This window comes from Ambystoma mexicanum, chromosome 6q, assembly GCF_040938575.1.
Source record: "Ambystoma mexicanum isolate Mex_15411 chromosome 6q, UKY_AmexF1_1, whole genome shotgun sequence".
NCBI lineage: Eukaryota > Metazoa > Chordata > Amphibia > Caudata > Ambystomatidae > Ambystoma > Ambystoma mexicanum.
The window spans coordinates 819,651,909-819,665,424 of NC_090937.1; the positions used below are offsets into that span (position 1 = coordinate 819,651,909).

The 13,516-nt window shown below is 44.8% G+C and overlaps 1 protein-coding gene across 13 annotated transcripts in view; it reads left to right on the forward strand.

The window, feature by feature from the left end:
• The window catches only part of RAPGEF2 (Rap guanine nucleotide exchange factor 2), a 1,671,940-nt gene that overhangs the window by 1,504,448 nt on the left and 153,976 nt on the right, over positions 1-13,516 (forward strand). For all 13 annotated transcript variants that reach the window (XM_069631345.1, XM_069631346.1, XM_069631352.1 and 10 more), the window contains one exon: positions 8,031-8,271. In XM_069631345.1, the coding sequence (XP_069487446.1) occupies positions 8,031-8,271 (241 nt within the window). The remainder of the gene's footprint in view (positions 1-8,030; positions 8,272-13,516) is intronic.

Below are 13,516 nucleotides of genomic sequence, written 5' to 3' on the forward strand. Positions count from 1 at the left end.
TTCCTTCTTCCCTGAAGGAGTGGGGCCTTTTTCCACCCACCCATTCATTCTTGTATGTGTTTTGGAACTCTGTTCTCTGTGTTTTACTTTTCATATGGAGTCTGCTTTCCTCCATATCTCTTTAGGGCATCCGTGTTTAACTTTTGCAGCACACAGCTCCTTATGGGCAGTGTTTCTGGGAACCCTTCAGGGTTCTCCTTTAAGACTCTTTCTTTATACTCGAGTAACTACAGTTCTTAAGAATAGAGGGATACTCTGTATTCCTCCTAAAACGTTGTACTATAAGAGATTAGCACACACCACCTTATGTGAGTGCAAAGGGGATAACTTGTATCCCCCTTCTCTCTGCTCCTCTGACATTTTTGTCACATAGACAGCCTTCTAGTTATGGCTGGTGGCAGTGGACGTGTTCTACCAACTATTGTGCTATATTTTTGCATAGGCTGTATTCACAGTATCGGTAATGCACGATAGTCACCTAAGTAGTAATGTGGTGGCTACTTTCTTTTTTCCCCATTTCTAGCTTGGATGTCATTTGTTAGTCCTTCCACCATTCGAGGAGGAGGAGGACGATGACGATTTTTGCCTTTGGTGGGAACCCTTAGGTGTCCCCGCCTAACCTCCAGTGTGTCTGTCTGCCTGAGTGCCTGAATTGAACCAGTGCTCACTGGGGGGGCTAGCTGTCCCGATTAGAAAGCCACCAGCTCCCTTCTGTAAACTACTGAGAGAGATTACAGAGAAGTGTGTGTTGAAACTGAATAATAGGTGAGTTTCCTGAGGTAAAAGGCTAGCCAACCACTGGAAACTGAAGTAACCTAAGAAGGTGACCTGAGATGCCTACAGACCCTTTGTATCACTGTGAAGTGAACACTGCTGTCCTGACCCTGATTTCTACTCTACAGAGGAGCTCTGAAGAGGACTCCTTCCCTGAACCTTCTCCCGAAGGGCTATGCCTCTCAATAGGTGCAGAACAGGAATACCCAGGGACCTCTGACCCATTTCAAATGCATCGTCTTTGCAAAACAGAATCCGTCCAAGTCTTTGCTGACCTCCAGGTGCACTTCCAGAGTCACGATCCCACTCATCTAAAGCCGCCTCACCAGAGTGCAGGAATTAAGAAGCAAAGAAGATTGACCGGGAAAGTACCGTCCTTTGTTGGTGCTGAGAAAAAGATGCCAAAACCGCAGACTGACCAAAGAAGCAGAAGAAATCCATGCCAAGGATCCTCACTCAAGACTGCTACTGAGACCTCTCTGTCAGAGACCGGCCTCTCATCACCAGATCAAGGAATCTGGAGACCGGGTCCGTCGCTGCTACACGGAGGAGAATCCAGCCATGAACATTTCTTCTAACCTAAGGTACTGTGGGGTGAAAATGTCTTGCTTACCTTAAACCAAGAAGTCGCTCTAGTGTTGGAGAGCACGAAGAGGCGTCCACTCTTCCCTCTAACCCAAGCTGTCGGCTTGTGTCCCCTTTGAGAGTCCTTTTAACAGGGTCTCCAACGTTGCGTTTACTCTGCTAGTAACCTGCCCTAGAGACAAAGTATCCTCAGGAATGTTTGCTGTTCTGCTGCTTCCTAGGAACTGCGAGCCATCTCTGAACTGACTTTTTCATAGGGTTAGGGATCAGACATGTAAGGGAGGCATTATATCAATAGTAAGACGGACACGAGTGCCCACAGTTCAATGTTTATTGAACTTCAAACAAGGGTTGAAAAACGCCCATCTAATCCTAAATCTACAGATGTGAGCACACTACGACCATCAAATAGTAATATCTCCGTTCTAGTGGTGTCTGGTCAAAATAAAAGTGCCTTTACTAATAAACCTATTGCTAATCCTTACCTCTAAATACAAATAATGTGGGGAAATAATGTTACAAAAAGAAAGAAGTGTGTACAAAATGATATGTCCAGGTTGTTGGCCTCCCTTCCCCATGTTTTCAGCACGGGACAAGGTGGTTCACTCGAGTTTAGCACCGTCTCTGGCTTCTCTAGCACGAGGATACAGTTCAATAATTACCATCAAGGCCTTCTGTGCCCAAGTCTCTTTGTTTCAAAGTCTCTTCTTTCAGAAGGCCTGATGCAACAAACAAACAAACAAACAAACGAAAAGTTCTCTCCTCTTTCAGATTTCACAGGTACTCCATTTCCTTGGCGGTTCACCATTCACCACGGATCCCCTCATCCGTGCTCAGATCCGCTTTCACGTTGTTCGTAGGATATTCTTTCTCTGGTGACTCATGGTTCACGACGGATTACCCTCAGCTGGCGCTCAGACCCCTTTTTAACATAATTAGCCTCCCTCTGCCGGGTCCAGGCCAATTTTAATTTCCCCTGTACATTCTTAACACAGATTTTGCACCACAAACCTCTAAGCTGATCTCCCTCCGCCGGCCTCGGACCAACTTCATTTACTTTTGAATGTGCCTGGGGTTTTGCTTGACCCATTGAAGGACCACTTTGATTTTTACAATTCCTTTTCTTATAACATTTGCCACCTCTTAGCCAGATACCTAATAAACTTTCGAATGAGCCCCCACATGGAGCCAGACCACTCTGTTTACAGTATCAGATCTTGGCTTCAAAGTTCAATCACTCAGCTGTTTTATCATATTTGCATCGCTTGCCACATACGCTTCATACACTGTTCTCTTCAGTTTTCACTATACAATGTTGTCGTTTGCAACCTTGGCTTCAACACAGACTGGTCTGGTGTCAGTCTCCCCAACTCGCCAGTTGTGCTGACTTTACTGGCACTGCTTTGTTGTAGGAGCCAAGGACAGTGCGACGGTGGAAAACGATCCTCCCCGCCTTGACTATCGACGCGGGAGAACCTGAGGCACCTCTGACACACCATGCAGGTTTCTTCAGCTTTGATTCCAGGTCTTGTGTTTCTTATTCGTCCAGGCTCGTGAAAGTAAGTCTTTCTCTGAAAAGGTCAAGGGAACTTCCCTTCTTGTAAACCTCTTTGGTCTTGCTGTCTTTCTCCTGGTATTAAACTGCCATCTTGGAACTGCTGCTTCCTCATGTGCTTTGCCTCGCTCAGAGTATTCTTTCATGCACTGCCTTTTATCCGTGTGGGGAAGTTTGATGGAAGTCAGGTGTGTGTGTAATGATCAGTAATTGCCCGACTGCATGACCATTGCATTGGGACATGTCAGGTATACGGCTCGGGTGTTAGTCCGTTTTCTCTCACACTGAGCTGTCCGTGAGAAAGTGTTTGTGCTGGAAAAGGGTGGGGGATTGAGTTAATAAATATCCTACCGGGTCGGATGAGGTAAAGGTGTTACATGGAAGGGGATACCGCGTCTCGCCCTCCAGTGTCCCACTTCCACTCCCGAGGAACTCTCACCCAGGTGATACTCCCGCACTGGTCCACCTCCAGGAACTGGACCCAAAAGCGATGGCCATGTCCTGGCCACCTGGATGAAAGATTCCCGGGGACTAGCATGTGAGACACCTTCAGGTTTTTCACAGACTTTACAAGCTTAAGTTTTCTAAGAAACCGCCTCTAGAACGTTAACCTTTGCTACTGTATGACTAACCAACCCTTTTCCTTCCTAAAAGACATTCTTACGTGGTTTTGCTAACTAAATACAATTACCATATATCTCTGTCTTTGCACAAGTGCATGGTCGTGCCAATAATACGGTAGAACTGTCATTAGTGTCAAACTCTGAAACAATTGTACTGCAAGCAACTACCAACTAAGAAGTGGCCTTTGAAAAGTGAAGTATTCCTATGTATGTTGATTAAGTGATCTGAGTCTTTTAAGACATTCCTTGTGTAAATATAATAAATATATATTTTAATATAACTTTATTGGTGTAACTATTTATTTGGACTACTGTACTAGCTGGGTTCAGCGTACTTAGTTACAGCTCACATATTTATCTAATGATAAGCCCGACTGCTGTGCCAATCTACCAAGGTTCCATGAGTAGTACAGACTGATGCTTAGAGTTGCGGACCTGGATACCAAAGGAATAGTTTTATGAAGTCTTACCTCAAGTGTACTTGAGGAAAGCGTCCCTAACATAGAGGACAAATTGTTCTAGTGAATAAAAGTGTCCCCCACTTTCGGAATGCTTGCACGAACAAAAACTTTTCAAAAGTTTTTTGAAAGGGAGTTTTGGGGTTCAGGTAAGTACTCAGCCCCTGCACTATGATACTTCCTAGGACTTGGCAGGTCCTCAGAAGAGGGTCCAAAGTCGCTTTTCCCACCATCGGCTCTGGTCCTGGGTGCTCGGGGTTGCAGGTTTCAACATTTCTCCGGGACGCAACAATTGCTGGTGCTAGGTCTTCAGGATGGCCAATGTAGGAGAACTTGATGCAGGACCCCTCTCAGCACAGGACTGGATGCAGGAAAAATATTTTGCACGACAGCCACTGATGTATAGCGACGCAGGGGGATTTGCTTCTCGCAGTCAGACTTTGCCTCATATCTCGGGTCACCTCAATGCTGGAACCATGAAATTTGCCAGAGACGAGTCCAGTAGAACAAACTGTCGATCCGCAAAGTTCTGCAGAACGGTGATGCCTACAGGGCAGTAGCTCAAACTTAGAGCTGGCTAGCCACTGGGTGATCCAGGGGCACTTCCGACGGTTCTTCTTCGCAGGATACCATGCTGATGTCGAGGGTGATTGTTCCCACCATCCCAAGGGTCGAAGCTCTGTCGCAGGACTTGTGGAGAGCACTTACAAGACATGGCACTTCCATGAACTGCAACAGAAGTTGGTCGCCAGATCTTCTTCAGATGGGTACACAATCTCCTCACACATCTTGCAGCTGGACAGGATACTTGGCTCCTGAAAGTTCCTTCCAGGATCTCTCTTGAATGGGTACAGGGTTCTTCTTCTTATCCAAAAGACAGGTAATTGCCGAAATTCCCACTAGCCAGTTAAAGATCTGACCCCTACACACCCACCTAACAGCAGTGGTCCAATCATGACCACTGGTGGCACAGCTCATGCATACCATTCAGACACACTGAAACCAGTTTGTGGATTGGGACCAGACAGTACCAACCCACTTCCTGGCAGCAAACACACATGGCCTTGCAGTAGCCAAACTCGGTAAGGCTAAATAAAAAAATAACACCAAGTAGCTGCTGCCACCAGCTTGTCCCTTAGGCATCCCTAAAGTAACCAAAAATCCTATGAGTGTTAGTCTAGGGCAAAACAAAAAAGTGCACCCAATTGTACTGCATTTTAAGACTCATTGTACAATGATATGTTTCCAACGGTGGCAAGAATGTAACCAGACTTAGGGACACAATGTTTCCCAGTGCTGACAGCCTGAAGGACATGTCAGTTTCCTCATGACAAATGAGCAAAAGCCAGTGTAGTGAAGCTGTGAAGGCTTCACTGCTCTGTCAAAAGTTCAGGTCAGATTCAAAACTGAAAAGCAAAAGGTTTGGGGGTCTATAGAAATGGAGGGAAAGGTGCTATGAAGAGTAATCTTTCCTAGCACCATTCTGTAGAACTAACCAGTGTTACAGGCATCTGAGTTAGGGGGGAAATCCCAAGGGAGATATAGAAAAGGACAGCCCTAGAGCCCACAAATATTTAATGAAAGACCTTTGAATAAACCTTGAATTTCATATTGCTTTTGTGCCATCTATGACCCAACTAAAGTTAATATGTTAGAGGTACACTCTCAATCCCACCCCACTTGGGAGGTGGGGAGTATGCTCGACTAGAATTCCGCCTTCACAGTGTGTTCATGGAATGAATTTATGTCCATACTATCCCTGTGACGGGAGGGGGAGATCGAAAACAGGTAGGTACACTTGTGCTCTTTACTCTAATTTTTGAAGTGACCATCTCTGGGGTTCTTGGAGTCGTTGGGGACATGTGCTTCCAGCATTTGTTCCATCGATGGAGGTGTAGGGGTCGCAGGTACAGTGGCTGAATATGGTGTCCTGTTTTGATCAGATTACACTGGGATTACTGTTCTAGGACAGCTTCAACAGACTCTCAGCTGGACAGGTCAGCCACCTCAGGACGGCAGCCACAGTGGGTCTGACAATATGAAGAGAACTCCTGGACAAAGCAGATGCAGTGCAGCAGCGAATTAACCCACGCTGGTCAGGGGTCAGCAGGTGCGTTTAGTGGCAGCTGTCAAAATCGGGCTACAGGGAGGCTGTGCTTCATCTGGGAGAACAGCATCAGTGTTGATCTTATGCCAAAAGTGAATTACTGCAGTGTCCCAAGCTCAAGCTCGGGACGGTGACCAGTGCAGCAAAGTGGCCTTGTTAGCGAATAGGCAGCACACAAGATGGTTCTGGGACACTTCTGCATCCACCAACAACTGGATTGTAGTGCAGAGCACAGGACCGGTTGGTCCCACCAGTGCAAGGGTTGGACAACAGACTAGTGTCATCTCTGTTTGTAGAAAGGTACAGAAGGGCTTCACCGGGGGATGTCTTTGGCATTGCTGGCTTTCTTGCAGCAACAGTCTTCTGGGTCTTAAGCACAGGCTGTTTGTCTTCAGATTCTTGGCTCCAATGGTCAACCTCTGTGAACCCTGCAGGGCTCCTCCTCTTATCCCAAATAGGATCTGGGGGCTGCCATTAACCACCAGTGGCAAGGATCTGCACCATTCAAACAGGTTAGGGCTGTCCAATCATGGACAGCCAAAAAACCCACATGTGCTATGCAACAGATCATTCAGGCAGGAATGTATATTGAGAGCAAACGGTTCTAAACCCAACCCTGGCAAGTTCAGTCATGCAAAGACACTAGCCTGGCAATCAAAGCTGTATCACTGGAATTGCATTTCCTTATTTGGTTTGCCCTGACCTGTGGGGGCAGAAAGACAGGACTTAAACCGCATGGCCATTTTGAGTACATAGTACTCAAAATGTCATTATGATATCAGAAGGATGGTGCATGGTAGTACACTTTTAAAATAAGCAAAACATGGTTTCCGGCCATCAGCCTGCCTCATGTACATCAAAAAGACAAAAAGGATGCTACAGAAACCAAAGCACTGGAATGTAGGGTGGTTAGTGAAAAATAAAAATGACAGGTGGCACACACCCCCTCCACTGGTAACCTTAAATGCTGACCAGTGCCCCCAAAATGACTCCAGCAAGGTAGGTGACGATAAAAAGGCTTACTTGCCTCCAAACGTCAGGCAAGAAAATAGCTGCAGATTCCATTGGTGTCAATCGATGGAAAGTTGCAGAAAGAAAAATCTAAGCAGCGGGCAACTTAACAGCCAGTCAGAAATTCCCATTCTGATGTGACTTTCTGCTCTGGATTGAATATCAGCGGATGGGTTGATGATAAACGGATCTTCAGAGATCTTTAGAAGCACTCCCGTGCCTTTTCCTGAGCATGTGCTATATTCTCAGATTTTTGTTGGGTTAAAAACCACCTGCTGTTGGCCCGTGGCTTTCCACATCTTGGTAAGTGACGTGTATTTTGAATCACTTTGGTCTATGAAAAAGGACTTGTGGGGGGCCAAATAATGTGCAGAAAACTGCTACTTGACATATTTGGCGTTTGGTTTAGATGTATATTGCTGTTCTGATTCTCTATTGATGTTCGGTATTTTTTAATTGTTCTTTCTAAAGAGTTATTTTTAGTGCTCGTGTCTTTTGTTGCAATTTTGGGACCCCGATGGAGCGCCCATTTTGTCCGATCCACTGGTGGGGAACCATAGGTTTGCAGTACAGCTCATGCTGCTATGCTAACAGTAGAGCTCATGGTACCACCCTAGAATAGGCACCTACCTTAATAATGTAGTTGTCATTGCAGTACAGCTAGCATGCAATATAGGAAATATGCTTCTAAGGAAGTCTCCTTAATATCGGAGAACTGGCATAGCTTGAAGACTTCTGCCCATTGTTATGGCCTAGTGACTGCATGGAGCATCCAAACCATTGCCCCATGCCACCTGTCTGAGGAATAGGTTTGCATCTGACGTTTAACATACTCTGTCTCTTTCCCAGCATTACCAGCTTATTTTCTGTCAAGTGTTTCTTGCTCTGTTGTAATCCTCTGTTTTCTTCTCTTGCAGACTTACCTGACCAGGTGCTAAGGGTCTTCAAGGCTGACCAGCAAAGCCGATACATCATGATCAGCAAAGATACAACGGCAAAGGAGGTTGTCGTTCAGGCAATCCGGGAGTTTGCTGTGACTGCCACCCCAGATGCGTACTCGCTGTGTGAAGTGTCAGTCACTCCTGAAGGTGTAATCAAACAAAGAAGGCTCCCAGATCAGCTGTCTAAGCTGGCAGATCGAATACAGCTCAGTGGCAGGTAATGTTTGCTCAGAAGATCATTCTATCATTCTGATAAAACCAGACGTCCAGTTACAGCTATATGCTCTTTGTTGTCTTGTTGACTGAAGACTCAATAGTTTTAGGAAATATACAGGCATGTTGTGAAACATTTGATTCATACTTTTTTTTGCTAATATTTATTTCACAGATCGCAGTGGTTGCAAGATGCACTTTTCAAGGAAATGTTGACATACATTTTGTTTAAGAATAATAATCCTTGGGAATAATGGCATTTCTGTGAATTGTAGATTCTAACCCATGAAAAGCCTAGATCCATCAACCTAATCAATGAAATCTATTGTTCTCTAAGCATGAAATGTACCTTTAATAATCAAATTGATTACAAGTAGCTGTCTGTTGTACATTGTTAGCTGGACATTGCACCTAGCAGCTGAACACCAATGTAAGTGTTATGGCGTTGATTGGCCAGCGAGCTACCATCACATGAAAAGTAAACATACTATATCTGTAAAAATGCAGTGCTTTCCATTGTTAGCTGCAGTTTTGAAACCACACTGGTACTGAAGCATAAATGCTTTGAAAACTGCATTTCAAAATATAACAATTTCTCCCCTTAAGACACACCCTGCTCTTCTTACTAAATCATATCATCCTATCAAACAGGATTCAACAGTAGTCTACCTCATAAATGTTACTATCATGTTCCTGTTTGTACCATACTAAAACCAACCTAAGACATTTACGAAGAGAAGTGATTTCCAAGTCCCTTTGCGCAATAAGCCAATAATGCCAGTTTTAAAATATTTAAGTCTCCATTAGAAAATTGTTCTTGTATGTCATTCGACTGAATTGGGGGTTTCAGATAATGGGAATCCTTGACTATTAATAAGGAAAGGGAGGAGGGCACCACTAGATAGTAAGAAATGTCTATACCTCTATTAGAAGAGAATCTATAAAAATACTTTAGCCTGGAGCAGCCAGTCCATAAAGGATCCCTTAGCACCGGGATCTATTCAAACCAATATTCTCCAAAAAACAAAGTGGATCCACTTCGTTAGGAAAGGCGCTTCTCAGTTAGCCCCAATAAATGGTTGCTGTTTGTTGGATAAATGCTCATAGTAACAGAAACTTCTTAATTAAATGAATGTGAAACAGAAAATGTTTAATGCACATTTCTGAATTGTTGGATGAAAATCTTCTTAATAGATAACACATAGAGCATCCATCGAAAATTGTCCATAATACTGTGGTGTTAGTGCCAATGCATTTCGGTGAAAACCTTCATCAGGGCAGTATTACAGCTCAACATAATATATTGTATATTTATTCTTCATTGAGTCTCTGAACGCCTGGTTAACCTCGTCGCTTGTTAGCAAAACGTGAAAATCTGACGGTACACATCCATTTTATATGAAATACATAGCTAGTAACGGTATGGTTCAATAATGCAAGCTCAGGATTCTGGAATTATTTTATTATCATGCCACCCTGAAGGCATTTTACTGCATTTTACTGCTTGGGAGCGGGAGAGGTAGGTTGGCTGCAGAAAAATAAGGAGATCACTACCTTTTAAGGTATTTATGGTGCTGAGAACTGTTTTCTTTTTTCATCATTTTGTCTTCTTTTGCCTCACACTCACCTCAGTTCCTTCTCCATGTATGCTGGGTGCGCAGGCTGTCGCAGGCCATTCTCAGCGGCAGACCCTCACATTCTGTGTTTAGTGTACATTTTCAAGGATGCACTGTGTGATGTGCTGTGAGAAGATCTTCAAGACAAGTCCTCCGGATCACTTCAGGAACTTCCAGCCTCTTGTCTCTTCAGTCACCCCAACCCGGTGACAACTTCCCAGGAGCAGAATTGGGCACGAGGACCCTGGCCAGGTCTTCCATTGCTCGCCACTGCATCTTCGAAGTTCGCCCTGAGGTCTCTGTGCCTGCACCGAGGGTCTTTCTGAGTCTGTCACCGAACTTATGTAGCTGTCAGGGCTTGTACTCAGGACGCTGTCCCATAGGGCAATCAGCCATGTACTGAAACTCGCCCCTAGGCCCTTACTTGCTGGTTATTAGATCTTAACCCCGAGGGCCCTGGGAGGTATCTGCCTGTGCTAGGCTCTGTGTACCACTTTCAGAAAGGTAGTGGTTTATCCTCTACAGTCCCCATCACTGAGCTACGGGGCTGGATTACGGTGGTACACCGTCTTCAGGTGTCAGGAACAGGAGGCTCTGGTAGGTTTCTGCTTCCAGTCCCTCCAGGTTAACTGTTGCTCTTCCCCCAAGCCCGCTTTTCACCTAGGGTGGACTGCTCTCCCAGTGTCAGGGGGCACTTGGCTCTGCTACTTGTGCTGTCTCAAAACACTTTGACCCCTTTGGGCAATCATGGCCCCACAACCAGATAACCTAGTTAAGATGTTTTTTTCGCAAGATTTCAAGACCTCATGCACACCATTCCCATGTTGTGCAGGTGGTGCTGCTGCATTATTTGGACATTCTGGCGCTGGAGATGCCTCAAACGCATCAAGGTTTTTTTCCCCCTCTGTGTGGACGCTAATGTGGACTGAGATGTCGTTAATTTATTTTCATCCAGGTGTGGCAGTTTAGGAAACCAGCACTGGTGCTGCCAGTCGCCATGAAGATGGACTTTCACTACTGCGCCCACGTAGGAGAGAAACTCTGCTTGATACGTCAGACATTCCACCATTGTGGCAGTGTTAGGGAGTTTTACAAAAGTCAGCCAAAAGGTTGGACTTGTGAAGACTCATGCTTAGGACACAGGGCTTCAACTCTTAGTATAGGCCTGAACCACGCAAGTTTTGTTGGTAGCAATGGCACAGCAGCCAGGCTTATCTTAGGAGGTAGAACAGGGCTGTAGGTAAGTGTACACATAGGCCCAAAGAAACGCTGACATGCTAAAGTTATATAAAAATAATGGTTTATTTTATATATACACTGAAATAAAGGTAAAAGTTAAGTAACTTCAGGAAAACCAATTCATTCATTATTCATTGTAAGTAAACCACTTTGTAATACTTTTTGGAATGGTAGTATGAAATTCAAAGGTAAGTAAAATACTTTTGTAATTACTATTGCAGGTAAAATAAATGAAACAAACAGCACAAGGTAAGTAAATACTTTGCAATAGTTTCACAGAGGCCTAACACTTGAAGTCCATCCGTAACTATTTATGAGTGTCTCAGAGTCCGTTTGGAGGACAAAACAGGTAAGGCACAGCTGTAGAAAGTACAAAAGTTCCAGAAGAAGTCTTCTGTAGCAAGTAAGTAACAATCTTTGTTGGAAAAAGGGTCAGGGACTTCGGAGAAGTCTCCCTGTAGGCTCACAGGTGTAAGGCCTGGCCGAACTTTTATGGGCGACCTCCCAAACACATGAATCAGCACTTCAGCAACACAGGAGCAGCAGTTCAGCTCTAGGTAAGTTCTACCAAGAATCTCACAGTACCTTAGCAGTGAAGGAGTTGCAGCATGATGCAGACACTGTCACCAGATTCTTAGTCATGCAGACGCAAGAAGGGACTCTAGAGTGGAACTCGCAGGAGTCAAGTGAAGAGGCTTTCAGCAAAGTATTCTTTGGGGTTCTGTGATTTTGGCACCATTCAAACTCTGGGTGGTGACTGGCCTTTCAGTTGAAACTGGTTCCAGGCAGGCGCACACAAGAAGAAAAAAAGAACAGCGTAGTTTCAGAGTCCTCCCCCGTCTCCTGTCCTCAAACACACTGGAGCCTTGGTAGGCTTCACAAAGGATTCCCGCTAAAGACAAAAGTCAAACCAGGACCTCCCCCACCCAGCACGGCAGAATGACCAAGAAGGGACAAGCAAAAAAGAAATGACGAAAAAAGAAAAGTGTCATCATTTTGGGTCAGTGGTGACCCTTCTGTGCACTACCGCAGCTCTGGGTACAGCCTGGGATTAACCATTGCACAGAAGTAGGTAGGATTAACACCACTGCCACCAACAATTCAGGTTAGCCTGTCACTGTAACCACAAAGTTACAGGAGCAGTGAGAAAGGGGATGCTATGTATCCCCACGGCACTCCATAAAAGCTTGGTTGTCCTGATCTCACAATATAATAGTTAGGAAGGATACTAAATATCCCCCTGCCCTTGGGAACATTAGTTCTCACATGGAAAATAACAGAAAATAAAAGGGGAAGCTCAAGGAAAAAGGTTCCCACTCACTCAGGGGGACATGGCGAAAGTCCAGCAAAAAGTGCATGGGGACTCGCATGTGGAAGAGATTGTGCATACAAATGAAAATCTACCCTAACGGGCAGCAGTCACACTTTTTGGGAAAGCTCAGACTTCTACATCTCCCTCCTCCTTATCTCAAGCATGCCAACAAGTCCAGGTTGATCAATTTCTGGACACTGCTTAAAAGAAAACTTATCAGAACGTGTCCTGCAGTTTCCGTCAGGAACACACAGAAGCTTTCATGGCCGCAATGAATTTAAAGTTGTGGTAGGAGTTGTGGGATTACAAAGCTCTGCTACAAGCAGAGTATCAAGCCAGCTTCCGATTAGGTCTGGCAATCCTTCACTGTCCTCGGGAAAACTCCACCTAAAACAAGGTCGTCAGGTCAGTAAAGGCAGTCCTTTCCCTCCAAGTTCACATGAGATTCTAGAGGCTTCCATAAATTGTGCAACAAGGTGGAAGGTTCTGCAGCACCTCTGGCAAGAAACCACCCCTTCTTCTCCTGACTTTCTCCCTCCTATGATCCTTAAACTTCAAATTGACGTAATGGTTGAGGTCCATAGCACACCTGTTGAGATCAGGGGCCGCCACCGCATCATGCATTTGAAAACAATAACCAAACAATAACCAAACAAGTCCTGTTGGTGGTGAGCAAGTGTTGGGAAAGATTTCTCTTTTGGCAACTTTCCTTCCATAATTCAATGTACCTCAAAACCATGTGCTTTTGTTTTTGAACCTGTCCTGACTTTTTGCAGGGAAGTGAAGTCTTCAGATTCACTCCCCTGGCCTTTTGCTTATTTTGTTATGGGTAAACTGCTCAGTCCTTTAGACTATCAGTACTGGGAAACTGTTTCTCTTTTGACCTTCACACTTTTTAACATTGCACACAGCATCTTGCAATGCAGTACAATGAGGATACTTTTGTATCACTCTAGTCTTTTACACTTGGAATGTTTGGTAATGTTACATGTGCTTAAAGACGAGCTGGTGACAGCAATTATATTTTTAAAATGTTTGTGCACACTTGCATTTACTGCATATGGCTATGAAATGTGGCTAGT